Source organism: Pteronotus mesoamericanus, unplaced genomic scaffold (genome assembly GCF_021234165.1).
Source record: "Pteronotus mesoamericanus isolate MK-2021 breed Mesoamerican mustached bat unplaced genomic scaffold, CSHL_Meso_final contig_702, whole genome shotgun sequence".
In the NCBI taxonomy this organism is placed as follows: Eukaryota; Metazoa; Chordata; class Mammalia; order Chiroptera; family Mormoopidae; genus Pteronotus; species Pteronotus mesoamericanus.
The window spans coordinates 587,557-604,807 of record NW_026555239.1 but is presented as its reverse complement, the minus strand read 5'-3'; the positions used below and the strand labels follow the sequence as shown (position 1 = coordinate 604,807).

General features: G+C 43.5%; 1 protein-coding gene across 1 annotated transcript in view; it reads left to right on the top strand.

The window, feature by feature from the left end:
- Positions 1-16,961, top strand: part of FAM227A (family with sequence similarity 227 member A) — a 44,982-nt gene extending 28,021 nt beyond the window's left edge. The window contains exons 13-17 of the mRNA XM_054582513.1: positions 2,830-2,987; positions 4,706-4,858; positions 7,017-7,157; positions 13,953-14,087; positions 16,847-16,961. Of these exons, the coding sequence (XP_054438488.1) occupies positions 2,830-2,987; positions 4,706-4,858; positions 7,017-7,157; positions 13,953-14,087; positions 16,847-16,961 (702 nt within the window). The remainder of the gene's footprint in view (positions 1-2,829; positions 2,988-4,705; positions 4,859-7,016; positions 7,158-13,952; positions 14,088-16,846) is intronic.
- Positions 16,962-17,251: the final 290 nt, after the last annotated feature.

Genomic DNA, 17,251 nt, shown 5'->3' with positions numbered 1-17,251 from the left:
CAAGAGGCTGTGGGGCTTTCCCAAGATACCAGCTAGTAAAGGAGTCATGCTGTAGACTTTGGTCCAAGTACAGCAGGTATCGTAGGAGATTTCTTGAACCTTCTTCATTTCTCCACATCTATTACCACTGCCTATGTTCTGTCAGCATTTGGCATGAAACTTTTGAGAAGTAACAGGGCGTGGCAGAAAAAACAGACAGATGGGTTCAAATCTTGGTGCTGCATCTCATCTGCTGCGTTACTTGAGCAAGTTGTTTAACTTTCCTGGCCCTCTCCTGTGGAATTGGGAAAATGAAGCCCAGCAGGCTTGGTACGGTTCCATTTTTATTTTTGGTTTAAAGCCTCCTCAAGCCCAGGTGCAGTAGAGGGCAGGTAAACTCCCCAAACACGTAAGTCTCGGGTCTGTTGGAAAGGAAAATGGATACTGGAAGTCAAAAGAATAATTCTCTGATAAGCGTAGTGGATCCTTGATCCATTTTGGATTTTTCTAGACTTTGAAAACTTTGTTTTTCTAAATAAACTCACCAAAACCAATGGCTGCTGTCATCACTGTCATTTCATGAAAGAAAAGTCATCATTATAAAAAAGTAAAGACAACAATCTTAAGATAAAAGAGAGTCCTTCAAGTGAATCAGTTTACTTTATGTCAGATGTATTATAATGGTTTTTTTTGTTTGTTTGTTTCCCTTATTTCAGTGGAGACCAGTGAACACAGACCGGCCCCACTTGGAGATGGGGTTTAGGAATCATCAGACTGACTGACCTATAGGTTCCCTACCAGCCCCAAGTTTCCGTGACTCCAGCGGGGTCTCACTATAGAATAGTGTGTCCCAGCGGGGGGTGATTTCACCCCCGTGGAGACATCTGGCCATGTCTGGAGCCGTCTCTGGTTGTCACAGTGGGGCTAGGACTGGGGATGGAGTAGTACTGCCTGTCTTCTAGCAGGTGGAGGCCAGGGATGTGGCTCAATATCCTACCGTGCACGGGATAGTGTCCCACATCAAAGAATTATCTGGCCCAAAATGGTGACATGCTGAGGTTGGGAGACCCAGCTGTAGATAGAAAAAAAATCTCATTAAGCAACTAAAACGGTAGGATTGGAGAAGAGCGTGGTTGGGTGCTGCTGCAGCTGTTATTCATGAGACAGAATTTTTGTTTGGTTAAATTATAACAACTTTTTCAAAATAAAAATGCATTGTTTTTTTAAATACAAAAGTAGTACATAATCATTATTGACATCTTTAGAAAAAGGCAGAGGACTATAGCAATAGAAAGCAAATCACTCCCAGCCCCAGTCTGTTCTCTTTCGTGATTAATTTCCTTTTGGTTGACTTTTAGCATCTCAAATGTAGCACGTCTAAGTCGGACCGCTGGATTTTCCCACTCTGCTAAGCTGTTCCTCCCCAGGACTCCCCCCTCAGCAGCCAGCACCTAACCCTGGGGAGTCATCCTGGCCTCCTCCCTTTTTCACACCCACATGGAGTCCATCAGCAAACCCTGCCAGTTCTGGTTCCATACTATAATACATATTTGATTGCTTTTTAAAAATAGTTTTGTTTATTTATTTTTAGAGAGAGGAGAATGGAAGGAGAAAGAGAAGGAGAGACTTACCAGTCAGTTGCCTCTCACACCTCCCCAGCCAGGACCTGGCCCTCCACCCAGGCACATGCTTTGACGGGATCCAATGCGCAACCTTTCAGTTTGGTTCACTGGACGATGCGCAACCCACTGAGCCACACCCATCAGGGCCGCATTTGATCACTTCTCACTCGCTGCCAACCACCCAGTCCCAGCCTCGTCCGCTCCCCGCCTCCCTGCAGAGGCCTCCCATCTGCCCTTCCCGTGCCCACGCTCACCCACTGCAGCTATCGCTCCACACAGCAGTCAGAGGGATCTTGTGAGACATTAACCAAATTATGCTGTACCTGGCTCACAATTTTCCAGTGGCTTCCATCACACTGAGAAAAGATTCTAAGTCCTTCCTAGGGCCTAGAAAAGATTCTAATTCTTTCCTAATTACTTCAGAGCCCTGCTGCCTCTTCAGCTCCATCAGAGAGTCTCTGTGTGAGCCACGCCAGTCAGGGTCCCCTTTGCCTGGAACATCACACAGATCTCCCTCCCACCCATCACTCAGGATCGGCCAGGACCGCCCCCTCAGGGCAACCTTCCCTGCCCACACTGCAGAAGGTTCCTCTCTCCCCAGTCTCCTGCCACGCTGGCCTTCACCCCTTGCCCTGCTTCATTCTTATCTGAAGCACTCATTCCACAGCATCATGGTATTCTTTTATTTCTTGGTTGGTTTATTGTTTTTTGCTCAACTATAATGCAAGCTCTACAAGGGCCAGAATTTGTCTTATTTTCAGCTGACTCTCCAGTGCCTAGAACAGCGTGCACATGGCAGTAACCCAGCAAATACTTGGTAACTATGCTTCCAGTCTCTCATCTATATTTTTTTTACCAAATTATTTCGTATAATTATATTTATTTTATATAAAATATATAATATCTACTCAATTTTGCATTTTATTTTAATCTATTATGTCTTAAACAATATTTTAGTACCAACTCTTCATAAACATTTTAACAGTGGCATAATATGCCTTTGGCTAGGGATATCAATAACTTCTTGAACATTAGTCTAATCTTTTGTTACAGTAAAAACCTCTGCAGTCTTTGTGCCTACACCACTTTTCTTCATTTGGGCAAATGTCCTTAGCACCCTAAAACTGGACTGACCAGATCAAAGGACATGAGCACCTTTATACTGCTTTATGCTTACTGTAAAAATGACAATATTCTTTTTTTTTTTTCCTCTCTTTTTCCTGCTCAGTCTCACCCTGCCTGCAAAAGCCCTGAGCTGACTGCAAACCTCTTCAACGTTTATGGGAAGAGCCCTCTGATCGTGTACTTCCTCCTGAACCACGTCACCCTGAGGCAGGGCGGCAAGGACGTGTTGATAGTCAGGAGGGAAAGAACCAAGACCATCCCATATCCTTTCCTGCACGGGCTGGGCACATGTTACTCCAGGCCCCTGCTTCCTCATCCCAGAAGTAAGGGTAGGGGAGAGGCATCTAGCCCTTATTATACCCCATGGCACATAGTAGGTGCCTCTTCAGGGTCACCATTGATGTAAGCCTCAGGGTCAGAATCTTGCTCATTTGAGATTCACATCTGCCCCATGAACTGGCTGCGTGCAACCTGGGCAAGTTGAATTACCCCATGTGCAAAATTCCTTCCCATATGCCAGAATGAAAGGGCTAACTAGATATTCTAACATACCTTGCAATCAGCAGTGCCTTCCAGACGCTCAGTGACCGTGAAGTATGTATTAAGCAGGAACTTTTGTGTTTAGGTGTACGTTTTTTCTAACACCTTCCTCACACACACCCCTCCCCCAGACACATCAGCAAAGTCCTTACCCCATTGGCATTTGTCCTAAAGATTCGGTAAAAAGCTCAGTCCTTAAGAAAACAGGTGTGATGTGTTGGTGTCCTGAGTCTCAGCAGTTTAGCAGAGAGGTTAGAATATGGACTCAGATAGACCTGGACTCAGGAACCAACTCAACTGCTTACCAGCTGAGGGTCTTAAACAAGTTCTAGCGTCTCTTGGAGCGTCATCTTTTCACCTGTAAATTGGGGGTAACTGTACCTGCTTCATAAGACTGTTTTGCAGAGGATGAGCACACTGGTAGGAAAGGCTTAGCGTGGTGCCTGGCGGGTAACACGTGCTTGAATGGTCCCGGCCATCTGTAGCTCCCCTCCAGGACGTGCTGTTGCAGTGAACTAGCTAGGACTCGCAGCTGCTGCCTTATAGCACTTCATAGCCACAAACCTACTCATATGTCTGTAAGCAGCGAGTAACAAGCCACAGTTCATGGTCTTTATGGTATGTAAAATGTATTTTCTTGTATCACCTATGGCTCTGTAAAGATTGCGTAGTTCAGTGGAAGCAGCCTGGGCTCGGGTGCACAGCCCTGGATTTGAGTCCCAGCTCAGCAGCATGTGCACAGCTTAACCTCTGAGCTCAATATCTCTATCATCTCTTTCCTAAAATAAGGATAGTTAGACCAAACCAGCAGTGTTGTGACCAGGATTAAATGGCATGCTGCTGGTGTTAAATAAATAATAACTGTCATTATTATTATTACCATCATTTAAGGCAGGCATTTTTTATCCCTATTTTATAGATAAGGAACTAGAGACATAAAGGATGACTTGTATCTTGTCTGAGTTCCCGCAGCAAGTGACGAGTGTAGCTGAGATTCTGACCCATCCAGAAGGGGTGGAGGGGGCGGGAGGCAGAGGAAATCTTTCAACAAACATGAGCAGGAAATGAGGCCTTGGACCTGAAAGGAAAGAAAAAGTTGGAACTCCTTCCTGTTCACTACTATGATGACAGAGCGAGGCTTTTAGGTGGCAGTCTGGAAAAGCATTCCCTAGCCCTTCCGTCAGCAGGGAGAGAGGAGGGCTTTATTCAAAGCGAGGGAGGGGCCTGGCTGCAGGGAGAATGACCTTCCAAAGCAGGCCAAGGTCAAAGAGCAGAGAATCACTTCCTGCTCAGGCTTCCGTTACCCATCCACAGACAGACAGTGTCCCCACTCTGCCTTCTCACCATCCCTCGCCACCAGTTCCAGGCACACCCCACCAATAATGCTGAGAGTCGGGGTCCACCGACGGGGCAGGGTTCTCCTTGACTGTGAGGGCCACCGAGTCCAGCCTGACCTACGCCGAGGTCATCAGCATGACCCTGTGCAACATGAAGAAGCGAAGGAACATCCTCCGGCAGCTGAACCGCCTCCACCTGAGTGAATGGGCTTACTTTGACGAGCGCCTAAAGCAACTGCAGGACAACTTCCTCAGGTACTTCAGGGCTGGACGGAAGTGGCCGGGTTTCGGCCCTTGTCTCTGGTAACACGGAGTAATTTTTAATGGGGGGCTTGCCCTCTAACATCTTAAGCGCATTGAGCTTTCTTGTGGTCAGAATGTAAACTCCGTAACAACAGAAACCAGATTTTTATTTTATTGAACAGTGACTGAGTTTTAGATGGTATTAAGGAAGTCCTTTTTTGCTGTTCCTTTTGAAAAGATGTTATAATTTTGTAGTTATTTTTGAAGAGTCATATCTTAAAGCCATAACTAATGAAGTATTTATGGATAAAATGGCATAGTGTTGATAAGATTTGCTTTAAAATAACCTATTTGGGGTATGGTTGGGGGCAAAGGGAGTAATAAATGAGTCAAAATTGACCTTTTGTTGATAACTGTTGAAGTTAGAGGATGGGGTAAATAGTGTTCATTATGCTACTTCCTGTATTTTTATATGTGAACTTTATATGTTATAAAATTTTAAATGTTTTTTAAAATGGTAGACATAACACAAACAAAAGGTGACAGCTGTCAATGCAGAATATTACTTGTAGGTGGGCTAGGGCCCTTTTGGGACATCAGTTACACTTACTTCCCTAATCGAGCACACGAGTAAGGAGCACTGGTACCGAATGGGACGGACCAAAGCGCCAGTTACAGCTGCCTCATCCACTGTGAATTAGGTCCGTGACTTTGCCCCTGGGAGGCTTGGATACCTTCTGTACCCCAGGGACACTCCTAGAAGTGCCCATGGAGTAGCTGTGTGTGAGAAAGGAGATGTCTAGCTCAGTGCCTGGCTCAGGTGGTTCTACTTCTCAGAATAGAACCCAGTGTTGTGGTCAGGCCTGGGCACCATGGGTGGGTCACCACCGGGCTCTCTGCTCCGAGCGGGGAGAGAGCCAGTTTGCACGTGCAGATGGGGCTACCTAGCGAAGGAGTGGGACCCACCTGCTGGAGGATTCATCTTCTTGGGAGTCGAGCCCCGACCCCTACTCCTGTCTGCAGGCAAAGCATCCATAATTCCAAATGTGTTTTGCAGAACTCCATGAAATGTTTCAACATAGGATTCTCTTATACAAGCTAATGGTACTTTTACTAATGGAAAGTAGAAGCCTAAGACGTGCAGGGTACAACATGTCAAGTAATGACAGTAAAGAAAATATTATCAAGGAATTACATGTAGGTTTTTCTGTTAGAGAAACAAGATCATTAACAAGGACAATTTGCTGCTTGTTTTTTGCCTCTCCGTTGCGAGCAAAAGCAGACTCCAAAAAGTTAAGAATAGGTTGTGGCAGAGATCACAAAGGGGACAGTGTTGTGTCAACACAATTTTTCCTTTGACTTGCGGAAAGATCCTCATTGTTGGAATAACTACTGGTTTAGGCCACGTTCAATGCTAGTGTTTAAATATCAGTCTTTTTGCGTGTACCCCACCACAGCAGAGAAGTACGTACAGCACCCTGCTCTTCCCATGCATATATTTATCGCTATTTGGTCTACCTCCAACACTCAAAACCTGCTTCTTCATCAAATAAACATGCACTCATACATCAGAAGCCAGCTGATACGTTGCCCAACTCAGCATTCCCACTGCATACCCCAAGCTTAGCTAAACACATTCCATGGGGAGCCTCCTGTACCGGCAGCAACCCGCGTTTACCCAGCATCCCTGCGCGCTGGGCGAGGCACTAAGCTCCTCCCTGTGGTAACTCCATACTCACCACAGCCCCGGGCTCCGATACGACCACGCTGAGACAAATGGGTGCACTGGCATGACAAGGTGAAGGGGTTTGCCCAAGGCCACGCAGCAGGCGGCAGAGCACGAACTTGAGTTGTTCAGCTTGCCCTCAAAGCTGGCGCTTCAGCTTTCTTTCGGATTGTGGAGTTCCTCACCTGTCTTCCTAATCAGAGTATGTGCTCCTTGAGCTCAAGGACCATCCATATTCTCTCTGTCCCCAGGGCTGATACGGCCTCTGGCACACAGCAAGGGCTGAGTTGCTGCTGCGTGGTCAGCTCTCTGTTCAGTTTCTCTTGGCAGATGTAATGAATAGGTTTGTAAATATCTGCGTCTCTTTACAGATGAAGATTGGCGGGGAAAGATCGTGCTGGCTCGGTAGTCTTTTCCTCAATGTGTCTTTGTGATTTTTCACAGGGAAGTGAAGAATGTAGACCAACGAGAAGCAGATAAGAAAAAGGCAAACCACATGTTCATCCGCCGTTCAGTCCTCAATGAAGAATCCTTTGAAAAGAAATCTAGAGGAAGCCTTCAGAGGGAGGCTGCATTTCTTTTAAGGTTTGTTCAAAAAAAAAGACCATGGGAAAAGTAGAAATGTGAACAATATAAGAATTTTTAGAATACAGCAAAGAATACATAAACGTTCACTCACTTTTATATGTGACTCACTCAATTCTCATTTTATTGTTTTTTTATTAATGGTAGCTGAAAGAGCTGCCAATGGTTTTGTCCTTCCTCTGTGCCGGGCATTAGTACTTTATACACCCCGTCAGTCAGAGCTCTGGTTGCAAGTGCCAGGAAACCAACTCAGACGAGCTCAAGCAGAAGGAAAAGCTAGTGGCTTCAGTGACCAGGCAGCCCACAGACAGCTGGCTGCCGGCATGTCGGACCTAAGGGCTTGATATTTTCAGGTTCTCTCTCCCTCCCTCTGTTGACCTCTTTCCCTCTGCCTTCTGGCTTGGCTTTCAAGCTGCCCCTTGTCTCAGAGAAAGAAAGAAGCCAGAGATGAGCCTGTGTCCTCACAGCACAGGACCTAAAGGAAGAGTTACATCCCTTCCCAGCCTCCAGGTGCCAAACCTCATCAAAGCCTTGATTGCTCTGCTAGTTGATGCCCCGCCCACCTGGTCTGGATCAACTGTGTGTAGGAAGGAACAGTGCAGTGAAGAGCCAGGCCTGAGAGGGCAGGGCACAGTCAATGACGTGGGGTAGAATGGGTGACATGCCATCAGACAAAGACATTGTGCCCACTTTATTTTATTTATATCTTATCAAATCCTATTCAATAACATCACTCTCATTTTACTGAATAGAGAACGGAAGCACAGACATGCCAAGTAAACATTGACTAAAGACCTTCTATGCCAGACGTTAATGATACAAAGAAATAAATAAGTTAAAGTCCCTGCAGTCTGGAAAGAGGAAAAAAAAGATAATGTAAGTAGGTAACATGCAACAAGTTGCGTAGGTTCTAAGAGAGCACTTGAAAAGGGAACGCAGCAGGAAGCATCGTGCTGCTTGTTGCTGGCGAGGGGAAGAATGAATGGGCTGCCACCCTAAAGCCAGCTTGTAGAGCTAGAAGTCACCAGCCTGCCACTGGGTGTGGCTGGTCAGGGAGTGAGGGGGGAGCAGAGGAGGGAGTGGAGGGGCTCGCAGGCCACACCTGGAGGCTGCTGTCCTGCAGCCCAGAGGCCGCCATCCAGGGGTCACCTGGACAGAAATGCAATCCGCAGCTCTGGAGCTTTCACCCATTCTTCTAAATAACTTGCTTACATGTGTATTTCTTGAGTTTGTTTTCCTCTAAGACATAATCTGTTGATCGTATTTTTCTAGATTGTTAAGAGCTATCCAAAACTAAGCAGCATTATTTTCCATATTCTCAAATGTATCATATACATTCTATGTATATTTTGTTAGATAGCGTGTTCATAACAGGGACAGGTGCAGTTTGCTGCCTGTTCTTTCCGCTCTGCTGCAGGCAGATGCGGACTCCATAGGGTTAAGAAAAAGTTGAGGCAGAAGGTCCTCAAAGTGAGGAGATATTTTATTATTTCCTCTCCTTCTTCTTCTCCCTTCTCCTCCTTTCTCCTCCCTCCTCTCTTCTCCCCCTTTCTTCTCCTCCTTCTTTGTATTTTTTTTTTTATTTGGAATTCTTCTCAGGCCCTGTCCTCCTCCGGTCTGGACTGGTTTGCTCTAGGGCTGCTCACAGTTACCTTCGGGAGCTTTTTCCACCATCATCCGAGGACTTCCCTTTGTCCCCTATACTCAGGTAGAGTCTCTGTTTCCCAGGTCACATATCTGTTTCTTTCTTACTTTACTTCCTCATTTTGTTGAAGCACATCTTCTAGTAGTTTTGCAAGAAAAGGTACATGGAAAGTTGGCTTTTTAGTCATTACATGTTTAAGATGACTTTGCTCTTGTTCATATTTGACAAGTGTTTAAATGAAAAGTCAACTTGCCACACAATGTTGAAAAAATGTTTTTTCCTACCTTTTAGTTTTGCTGTTGTAAAGCATGAAACCATTCTGATTTCTATGGCCTTGAATGTTGTATGTCAACTATTTTTTTCTGTGGAAGGTTTTAGGATATTGTCTTTATCCCTAGTGGTCTGAAGTTTCATGATCACATGCTTTGGTATCAGTCTTTTTCTTTTTTCTTTTTCTGTTTGCAGTCTTTTTCTTAATATGTTTCATTGGGATTGGGAACCTTCTCAGACTGGAGAGGAGTATCCTCCAGTTCTAAGAATTTTTATTATTTAATTTTTTCCCTTTATCTTCCTAGCTCTGTTTTTCTGGATTATACTTGGTTATCGGACCTCCTGGAATGATTTTCTAATCTTCGTATCTTCATTCGTCTGTTTGCACCAGTATGAACTTCTGTCCTACTCTCTAGGAGAATCTCTACATTTTGTATTCCAACACTTCTTTTCATTTTAAAAATTCTACTTAATTATTAATTTCCTAGAATCTTCTTTGTCTTATATTTTAGCCGTTCCTTTTTCATAGCATTCTCTTCTTTTTCATGGATGTGATATTTTCACCTTTAACTAAGGATATTCATCTTTATTTTTAAAAATATTTTATTTATTTATTTTTAAAGGGGGGAAGAGAGGGAGAAAGAAAGGGAGAGAAACATTGATTAGCTGCTTTTCCTAAGCCCCCAGCTGGGGACCTGACCAGCAACCCAGGCATGTGCCCTGACTGGGAATCAAACCGGCAGGCCTTAGGTTTGCAGGCTGGCACTCAGACCACTGAGCCACACCAGCCAGGGCATTAATCTCTATTTTTGAAGTTTCTTCTGACCCCCATATTATTTCTATGGGTATCTTTCTTGGCATTTTTATGTGGTTTTTTTGTTGTTGTTGTTCTTGTTGCTTTTGTTGTTATTTGCTTGTTTTGAACTCTCTCTTTCATCTTTGAGTTTTTCCTCAAATTATTGATAGTCCTGGGCCATCTTTATAATAAGAGTGAAACTCTAAGACAATGACAGTGGAAGCAACTATCAGACGTGTGGCTTTCCAGTTTCTGGGCCTGCTCTCTTTTCGGCAATAGGAAAGCAAGCCAGCCTTCTCACTAAAAGACCCTCAGAGAGCAGCATCTCCCTGTGCTTCTCAGCAGCAACTCATTTCCTTGAGAGGAGAACCCTCCAGTCACTAGCCTGTGGGGCATATGCCTGGCTAATGGCATTCTGCAAACAGAGGAAAGAAATAGGGGTGGGACAGAAAAAGAAAAAAGAGTAGGGATCCTGCATTTAGGAGATAGACTTCCACTTAACTTTATTTTCTACTAATCTAGTATCCCCAAGCCTGAAGTCAATTTATTTCAATTTCTCCAGAAAACAAAAGCAAAACAAAATCTTCCTAGCCCTTGGCATCCTTCCTCAGGGACCCTCGTAGCCTGTCAAGTTGGCTGCTGGAGTTCCAGCTCCCTCTCTGTCTGCCTCTCTTCTTTCCTCTCTCTCTCTAAAACTCCACCTATCAATTATCAATAAAGAAAGAAAAGCAGTGATGAAGGGGAACATCCTTGCCTTGTTTCTGACCTTAGTGGGAAAGCTTCAAACTTCTCACCATTAAGTTTGACATTAGTGGCATTTTTTGGTAGATATTTTTTATCCAATTCAGGGAGTGTCCCCTTGTATTTAGTTTGCTAAGTTTTTGTCATGAATTCTTGGATTTTTTAAAAGTGCTTTTTATTCATCTAGTGATATGATCATATGATTTTTCTTCTTTAGGGTGGTAATGTGATGGATTATATTAATTGAGAAAACATTAAACCAGCCTTGCATACCTGGGACAGATCCCACTTAGTCATGATCTATACTTATTTTTACACATTGTTGATTTCAATGTGCTAATATTTTGTTGAAGATGTTTACATCTATGCTTATGAGAGATATTGATCTATAGTGTTCTTGTGATATCTTTGGTTTTGGTACTGGAGTAATGCTTGGCTTCATAGAACGAATTAGGATGTAGTCCCTCTGCTTCTGCTCTCTGAAATTATAGATAATTGGTATAGTTTCTTCATTAAATGTTGGTAGAATTCACCAGTGAACCCATCTGAGCTTGTTTTGGAAGGTTATTAATGTTTCATTAAATTTTTTAATATATATAGATTTATTCAGGTGGTTTATATCTTGTGCAAGTTTTGGCAGATTGTGTCTTTCATGGAATTGGTCTATTTTATCTAAGTTTTCCAATTTATGGGCTTAGAGTTGTTCATAATGCTCCTTTGTTATTTTTTTAATGTTCATGGGATCTGTGGTGATGTCTCCTCCTTCATTTCCAATATTAGTAATTCGTGTCCTTTCTCTTTTTTTCTTAGTTAGCCAGGCTAGAGGCTTGTCAATTTTATTGATATTTTCAAAGAACCAGCTTTTCATTTTGTTGATTTCCTATTTTAAATTCATTTATTTCTGCTTTAATTTTTTTTACTCATTTGCTTACTTTGGAATTAATTTTTTCCTCTAACTTTCCTAGTTTGCTCTTATTTCTAATGAAAACTTAGATGATTGATTTTAGATATTTTTTCTTTTGTATATGCATATAATGCTATAAATTTCCCTCTAAGCATTACTTTCAGCATACCACAAATTTTGGTAAGTTGTGTTTTCACATTCATTTATTCAAAATATTTTAAAATTTCTGTTCAGATCTCTTCTTTGACCCACACATTATTTAAAAGTATGTTGTTTATCTCCAGGTATTTTGGGATTTTCCAGCTCTCTGTTACTGATTTCTCTTTGATTCCATTTTGGTCTAAGAACAGACATTATGTGATTTCTATTCTTTTAAATTTGTTCAGGTATATTTTTTGGCCCAGAATGTGGTCTATCGTGGTGTATGTTACAGGTAAACTTGAGGAGAATGTGTACTCTGAGGTTGCTGGGTGGTGTAGTCTTAGGTGTCAGTTATACCCTGTTGATTGATGATATTGCTAAGTTTAATTATGTCCTTACTGACCTGTGCCTGCTGGATCTGTCAGGTTCTGGTAGACAGTGTTGAAGTCTCCAGCTATGATAGTGGGTTCATATATTTGCCCTGGCAGTTCAGTTTTTTGCCTCATGTAGTTTGATGTTCTGTTGGTAGGAGCATAGATGTTAAGAATGATGTCTTTTTGGAGAATTGACCTCTATTATTGTATAATAGCCTTACTTATTCCTAATGACTTTCCTTGCTTTAAAGTGTGCTCTGTCTGAAATTAGTGCAGCCACTTCTGCTTTCTTTTGGTTAGTGTTAGCGTGGAATATTTCTCTCCATCAATTTCCTTTTCATCCAGAACCCCATGCCCGTTTGAGGAGCATTTCCAGCAGTCCCAAGCCACATACCGCTTATACCCCTGCTACAGCGTGACTACGTGGTTACACCTTCTTCCTTTGCAAGGAAATATTATTTTAAAAACATTTTAAATGCTCTTTTATAATTATATGATTATTACTACTTTATAATTTTATTGAGTTGCAATTTACCATAAAATTTGCTCATTTTAAGGGTACAATATGTTTATTTAAAATTGTTTTATTTAAATTTACAATATGTAAATTTAAAGTTTTGCAATAATTACTTTAATTTCAGAACTTTTTTATCACCCCAGAAAGATCCCTCATGCCCATTTGTAGTGAATCCCTATTACCCCCCCCTTTAATAACCCCCCCCAAAAGTACCATATAACATTACCACTTTATTCCAAGGGCCAGATATTAGTCACATGGTTATATTAATTTCAAGGGAGGCTGGAAATGTAGGTTTATTTTATTTTTTAAATATGGGCTCATTGCCACCCTAAACAAAAACTGGTTTCATTGCTGAATAAAAAGGGAAGAGTGGATGTGGGTTGGTAACAAACCACCTCTACCAGAGGTGAGTGGTGTTATACTCTTTATTTTAGAAATGAAGAAATCAGATCTCAGTGAGTTGAAAAATTTACCCAAGGGAACTTTCTGTTCTTAAACCTTCTCATTTGAATTTTCCTTTGAACCGGAAAAGGACCATAGTTTTTTGATAATAGCAGTTTAGGTCAAGACCCATGTACAGGACCAGTGGGGCCTCATTAACACTCTCTCTGACATTCATTTTAGATTCTCAGCTCACAAGGATAAAAATCTAACACAGTCCAATTCACCAATGTTATCATTGTTCCCTCAGACCTGACTAACCCTCAACTACTTTTTTTTTTGTAATTTTTTAAAAGATTTTATTTATTCATCTTTAGAGAGAGGGGAAGGGTTGAGGAAAGGGAGAGAGAGAAACATAAATGTGTGGCTGCCTCTTGTGCGCCCCCCTACTGGGGACCTGGCCTGCAACCCAGGCATGTACCCTGATTGGGAATCAAACCGGCAACCCTTTGGTTCACAGGCTAGTGTTGGATCCACTGAGCCATGCCAGCCATGGCTCAACTACTTCTTAACAAGCCAACCCCATAAAACCCAGCTCAGGTATCACCTCCAGGAAGTCTTCCTTGACTTGCCCGCAACTCAGGGTACCCATGAGGTGCCCTGTTCTCTTCTGATTACACTCCACAGAGCATACTCTAGTCATAGATTTGCTTGTCCAGCTCCCTAGATTGAAGGTTTGTTCCCGAGGTTTAGAATCTTGTCCTAGCTGACCTTGTTCTCCCAGGGCCTAGTCTAGCGCCCAGTGCCCAGCAGGTCCTCAGTCACTGCTTAGAAAATGAGTGAGGGCATGATTGTGGTGTATGTACTCAGCTCTCTGCTTCCGTTGCCTGCTATTGTCAGTGTTACTGAATGGTTTGTAAACCTTTTCTCTCAACACCTATCAAGATTCCAGTGAAAACTCTGAAGAAATCACACGCAATTTTTGAGCTGATTTCTGTTGGTGTCTTTTTTGTTTCCCCCCAGGAAGGAAAAGGAAGAGAAAGAGAGACAGAAAGTGAACTACCCTCCCTTACCTCTTTCAAGGCCTGATGAATTATTTTCCCTGGAATTATCTTCCCTAGAAAGCTCCAACGGAGCGTCTGATATTTCTGATTCCAGGTAGGTAGAACAACAACAGAAGAAAAAGAAAATTTTGGCCAATGACTGAAAAATAAAAATAACGATTCCCAGAATAAAGGAGAGAGTGTATTATATTAATAATTTTTCCTAGGCTGAGTGAAAAACAGGAGTGGGGAGTTTTTTGCTTGGGTGACTACATTTATTCATGTGTTTACTCTTTTGCCCATTAATTTATTTAAAATATAGTAACTAACAATATTAAATTATAATATGATAACAATGGCTATCATTTATTAACTGGCTACTCTGTGCCAAGCATTAAGCTAAACACTTTAGGAACATGACCTCATTGTAACCTTTATTATTAAAGATTTTATTTATTTATTTTTAGAGAGAGGGAGAGAAACCCCAATGTGGTTGCCTCTCATGTGCTCCCTACTGGGGAACTGGTCCGCACCTCAGGCATCAAACTGGGGGCCCTTTGGTTTGCAGGCTGGCACTCGGTCCACTGAACCACACTAGCCAGGGTTCACTGTAACCTTTGTAACAGCCATATGAGGTAAAGATTACCTAGTGCATTTTGTACAGCAGCAAGCCCAGGAGTGGAGAGGTTTCAGAAGTTCCCTGCTGTAGGCACTGGGTAAATAGCAGTAACTAAGATATAGTCCCTATTTTCAGAGGGCTTACAGTCTGGTAGAGAGAAGGCAGATATATCAACAGATAAATGCCATAAGTTCCAGAGGCACTATTTGACAGAGGAAGCAAAGAAAGCAGCAGCCTGGAGCCATGCAGAAACACTTAAAAAAAAATATGTTTATTGATTTTTATACAAAGACGAAGGGAGAGAGAGAAACATTGATGTGAGAGAAAAACATCAATTGGTTGCTTCCCACATGTGCCCGGACGAGATCAAACCAGCAACCTAGGCATGTGCCCTGACCAGGAATTGAACCCACAACGTTTTGGTGTACGGGATGATGCTCCAACCAACTGAGCCACACTGGTCAGGGCCAGAACGCTTTCCAGAAGTGGTGTGTCTTCACCGGAGCCTGGTGTTAGCCAGGCAGAAGGCAGGGGGTGAGGAAAGACGCTAGCCTCCTCAGTGGACGAAACGGTGGAGGCGGAGGCTCTGAGGCAGGCGGTCAGGAAGGAGTGTGAGGGGCTTCGGGGAGAGGTGAGCCTGGAGACGGTCCCTGGGCAGATCGTGAAGGGGTGGCCATGGCGCACTTTTTCTAAGTCACGGAGAGCCGCTGAAGTACATTCAGCAGGGAAACCACGGCGTCATATTTGGATTTTAAAAGTCCTGATGGCAGATGATGGTCTTCACAAAGGGAGTATGAATGTATTTTGGGGGATTTGCAAAGTGTCCCATGAATATTTGCCTTTACATGGAATCCTGGCTATACCTTTTTATCAGTAGTCCCCAAGCTTTCTTGATCTTGGCTCTCTCTCTCTCTCTTTCTCTCAGTAAAACAGTTATGAGAATTCAGCCCCTAATACATTAATTATTTAGAAATTATATACATATTCCTATACTAATATAGTATGTATACTATAAAACATATGGAAAATAGGCATTTAAAAGGATAAGATAATAACATATAAATAGAATTCCAAGATCTTCTCCTTTATAATGGCTCCGTTGCGGGACCATGTTGTGGTAGGGGTGGCTACTCTGGACGAGCCACAGGTTTAAATTAATCAGGTAAAGGAGTTACTGTTTAGTTTCCCCCAAAGGAAAAGATGGAGCTGTAGAAGGAGCTTTAACCCTAAAAATACCTGGGGTTCAAATCTTTGCTCTGCCCACTGTTACTTCAGGCAAGTTACCTAAATTCTTTTGGCCTGCTTCACTGGCCATAAGAAATGTGGATAGTTGTCATGTATAAAAGAGCTAACCCATAGAAAGAGCCTGGCATGGAAACTGCCAATAATTAATAGTCATCATATTTTTTTCTAAAACGTCTTACATTCCTTAGTCCAGGACTCCTTCCCGCATGCCTGTTGGAGAGCAGTGGCCTAGCCCAGCCCACAGAGACACCCCGGTTTTCTGGGCCCTGGGCCATCTTAGCGAAAGGGCCGTGTCTATACCCTGCTCATTCACCACTGGGAACTGAAATGGTGAAGCTTCAGAAAATGCACAAGTTTCTGTCCACAGGGAAGAACCTCCAAGCCCCAAGAGTTTCACATTTAGACAGCCTAGGTCCAGAAACGTCCTCCTAGACACCTCTTTCAAAAGTCACTAAGGATTGGTGACCCTGAGGGTTTAGGAGCCTGAGGAAGAGCAGCAGACTTGCCTTCCTGTTACAAACACTGGGAGAGAAACTGAGAAGCGGTGTCCCCTGTGCTGGGAGCAGCCCAGCAGTTACCCGTTCAAGGCTCAGCACAGCCCTCTGAGCGGAGGTTTACTGATCCTGCTTTCAGAGGAGGCAGCTGAGGCTCACTGGGGTCGAGGCAGAGGCTATTCCTCATGGATCGCGCTCAGAAACCCCTATCTCATCATGCTACTCTTTTGCTTAAAACATGCAGTTTCTCCTCATCCCCCTAAGGATCCTAGGAACAAAATCCAAACGCTTAGACACTAACGAGGCCTTCATGAGGTGGCCCCTGCGTTGGGTCCTCCCCTGCCCCGCACTGTCTCTCCTCTCTGTCCTCCCCCTACCTCTCAAACCACCCTGAGCCCCTGCAGCCGCTCTAAGCCCTAAGAGCCGAGCTCCGCCTGCTTCCAGGCGTTCCTTGGCACAAGCATCTTCCTCTGCGGAAATGCTGTTACCCCTCCCACCTTGGCCCTCCTTCCCCAGCCTGCTCCTGCTGCTGCATCAGAGTCAGGGCAGAGGATGTCTCTTCCTCCAGGAAGCTTTCCCTGATACACTGAAGATCAAGGTTAAATGCTTCTCTAAGCTCTCAGATTTTTGATAACATGAAAACTTACTGGGCCCAAAGTAGTGCAAGGAACTACATTGGAACATTCTGGATTGGGAGATTTAGAGGAGGCCCATTTTGGAGAAAGCAGTCTGGCAGTTGTTTTGCCAGGTTACTGCTCTAGGGGGGAGGAAGAGGCAGACTCCAAGTGTAGGAGGACTAAAAGGTGAAGGAGCAGATGCTGACACACTCGGGGCATTTTCCTGAGCTCACGGCCCTCATCCTCCCATCTGTTGGGGACAAGACAGCCAGAAGTCATAGTGCTGTTTGTGGAAGCCTATCAA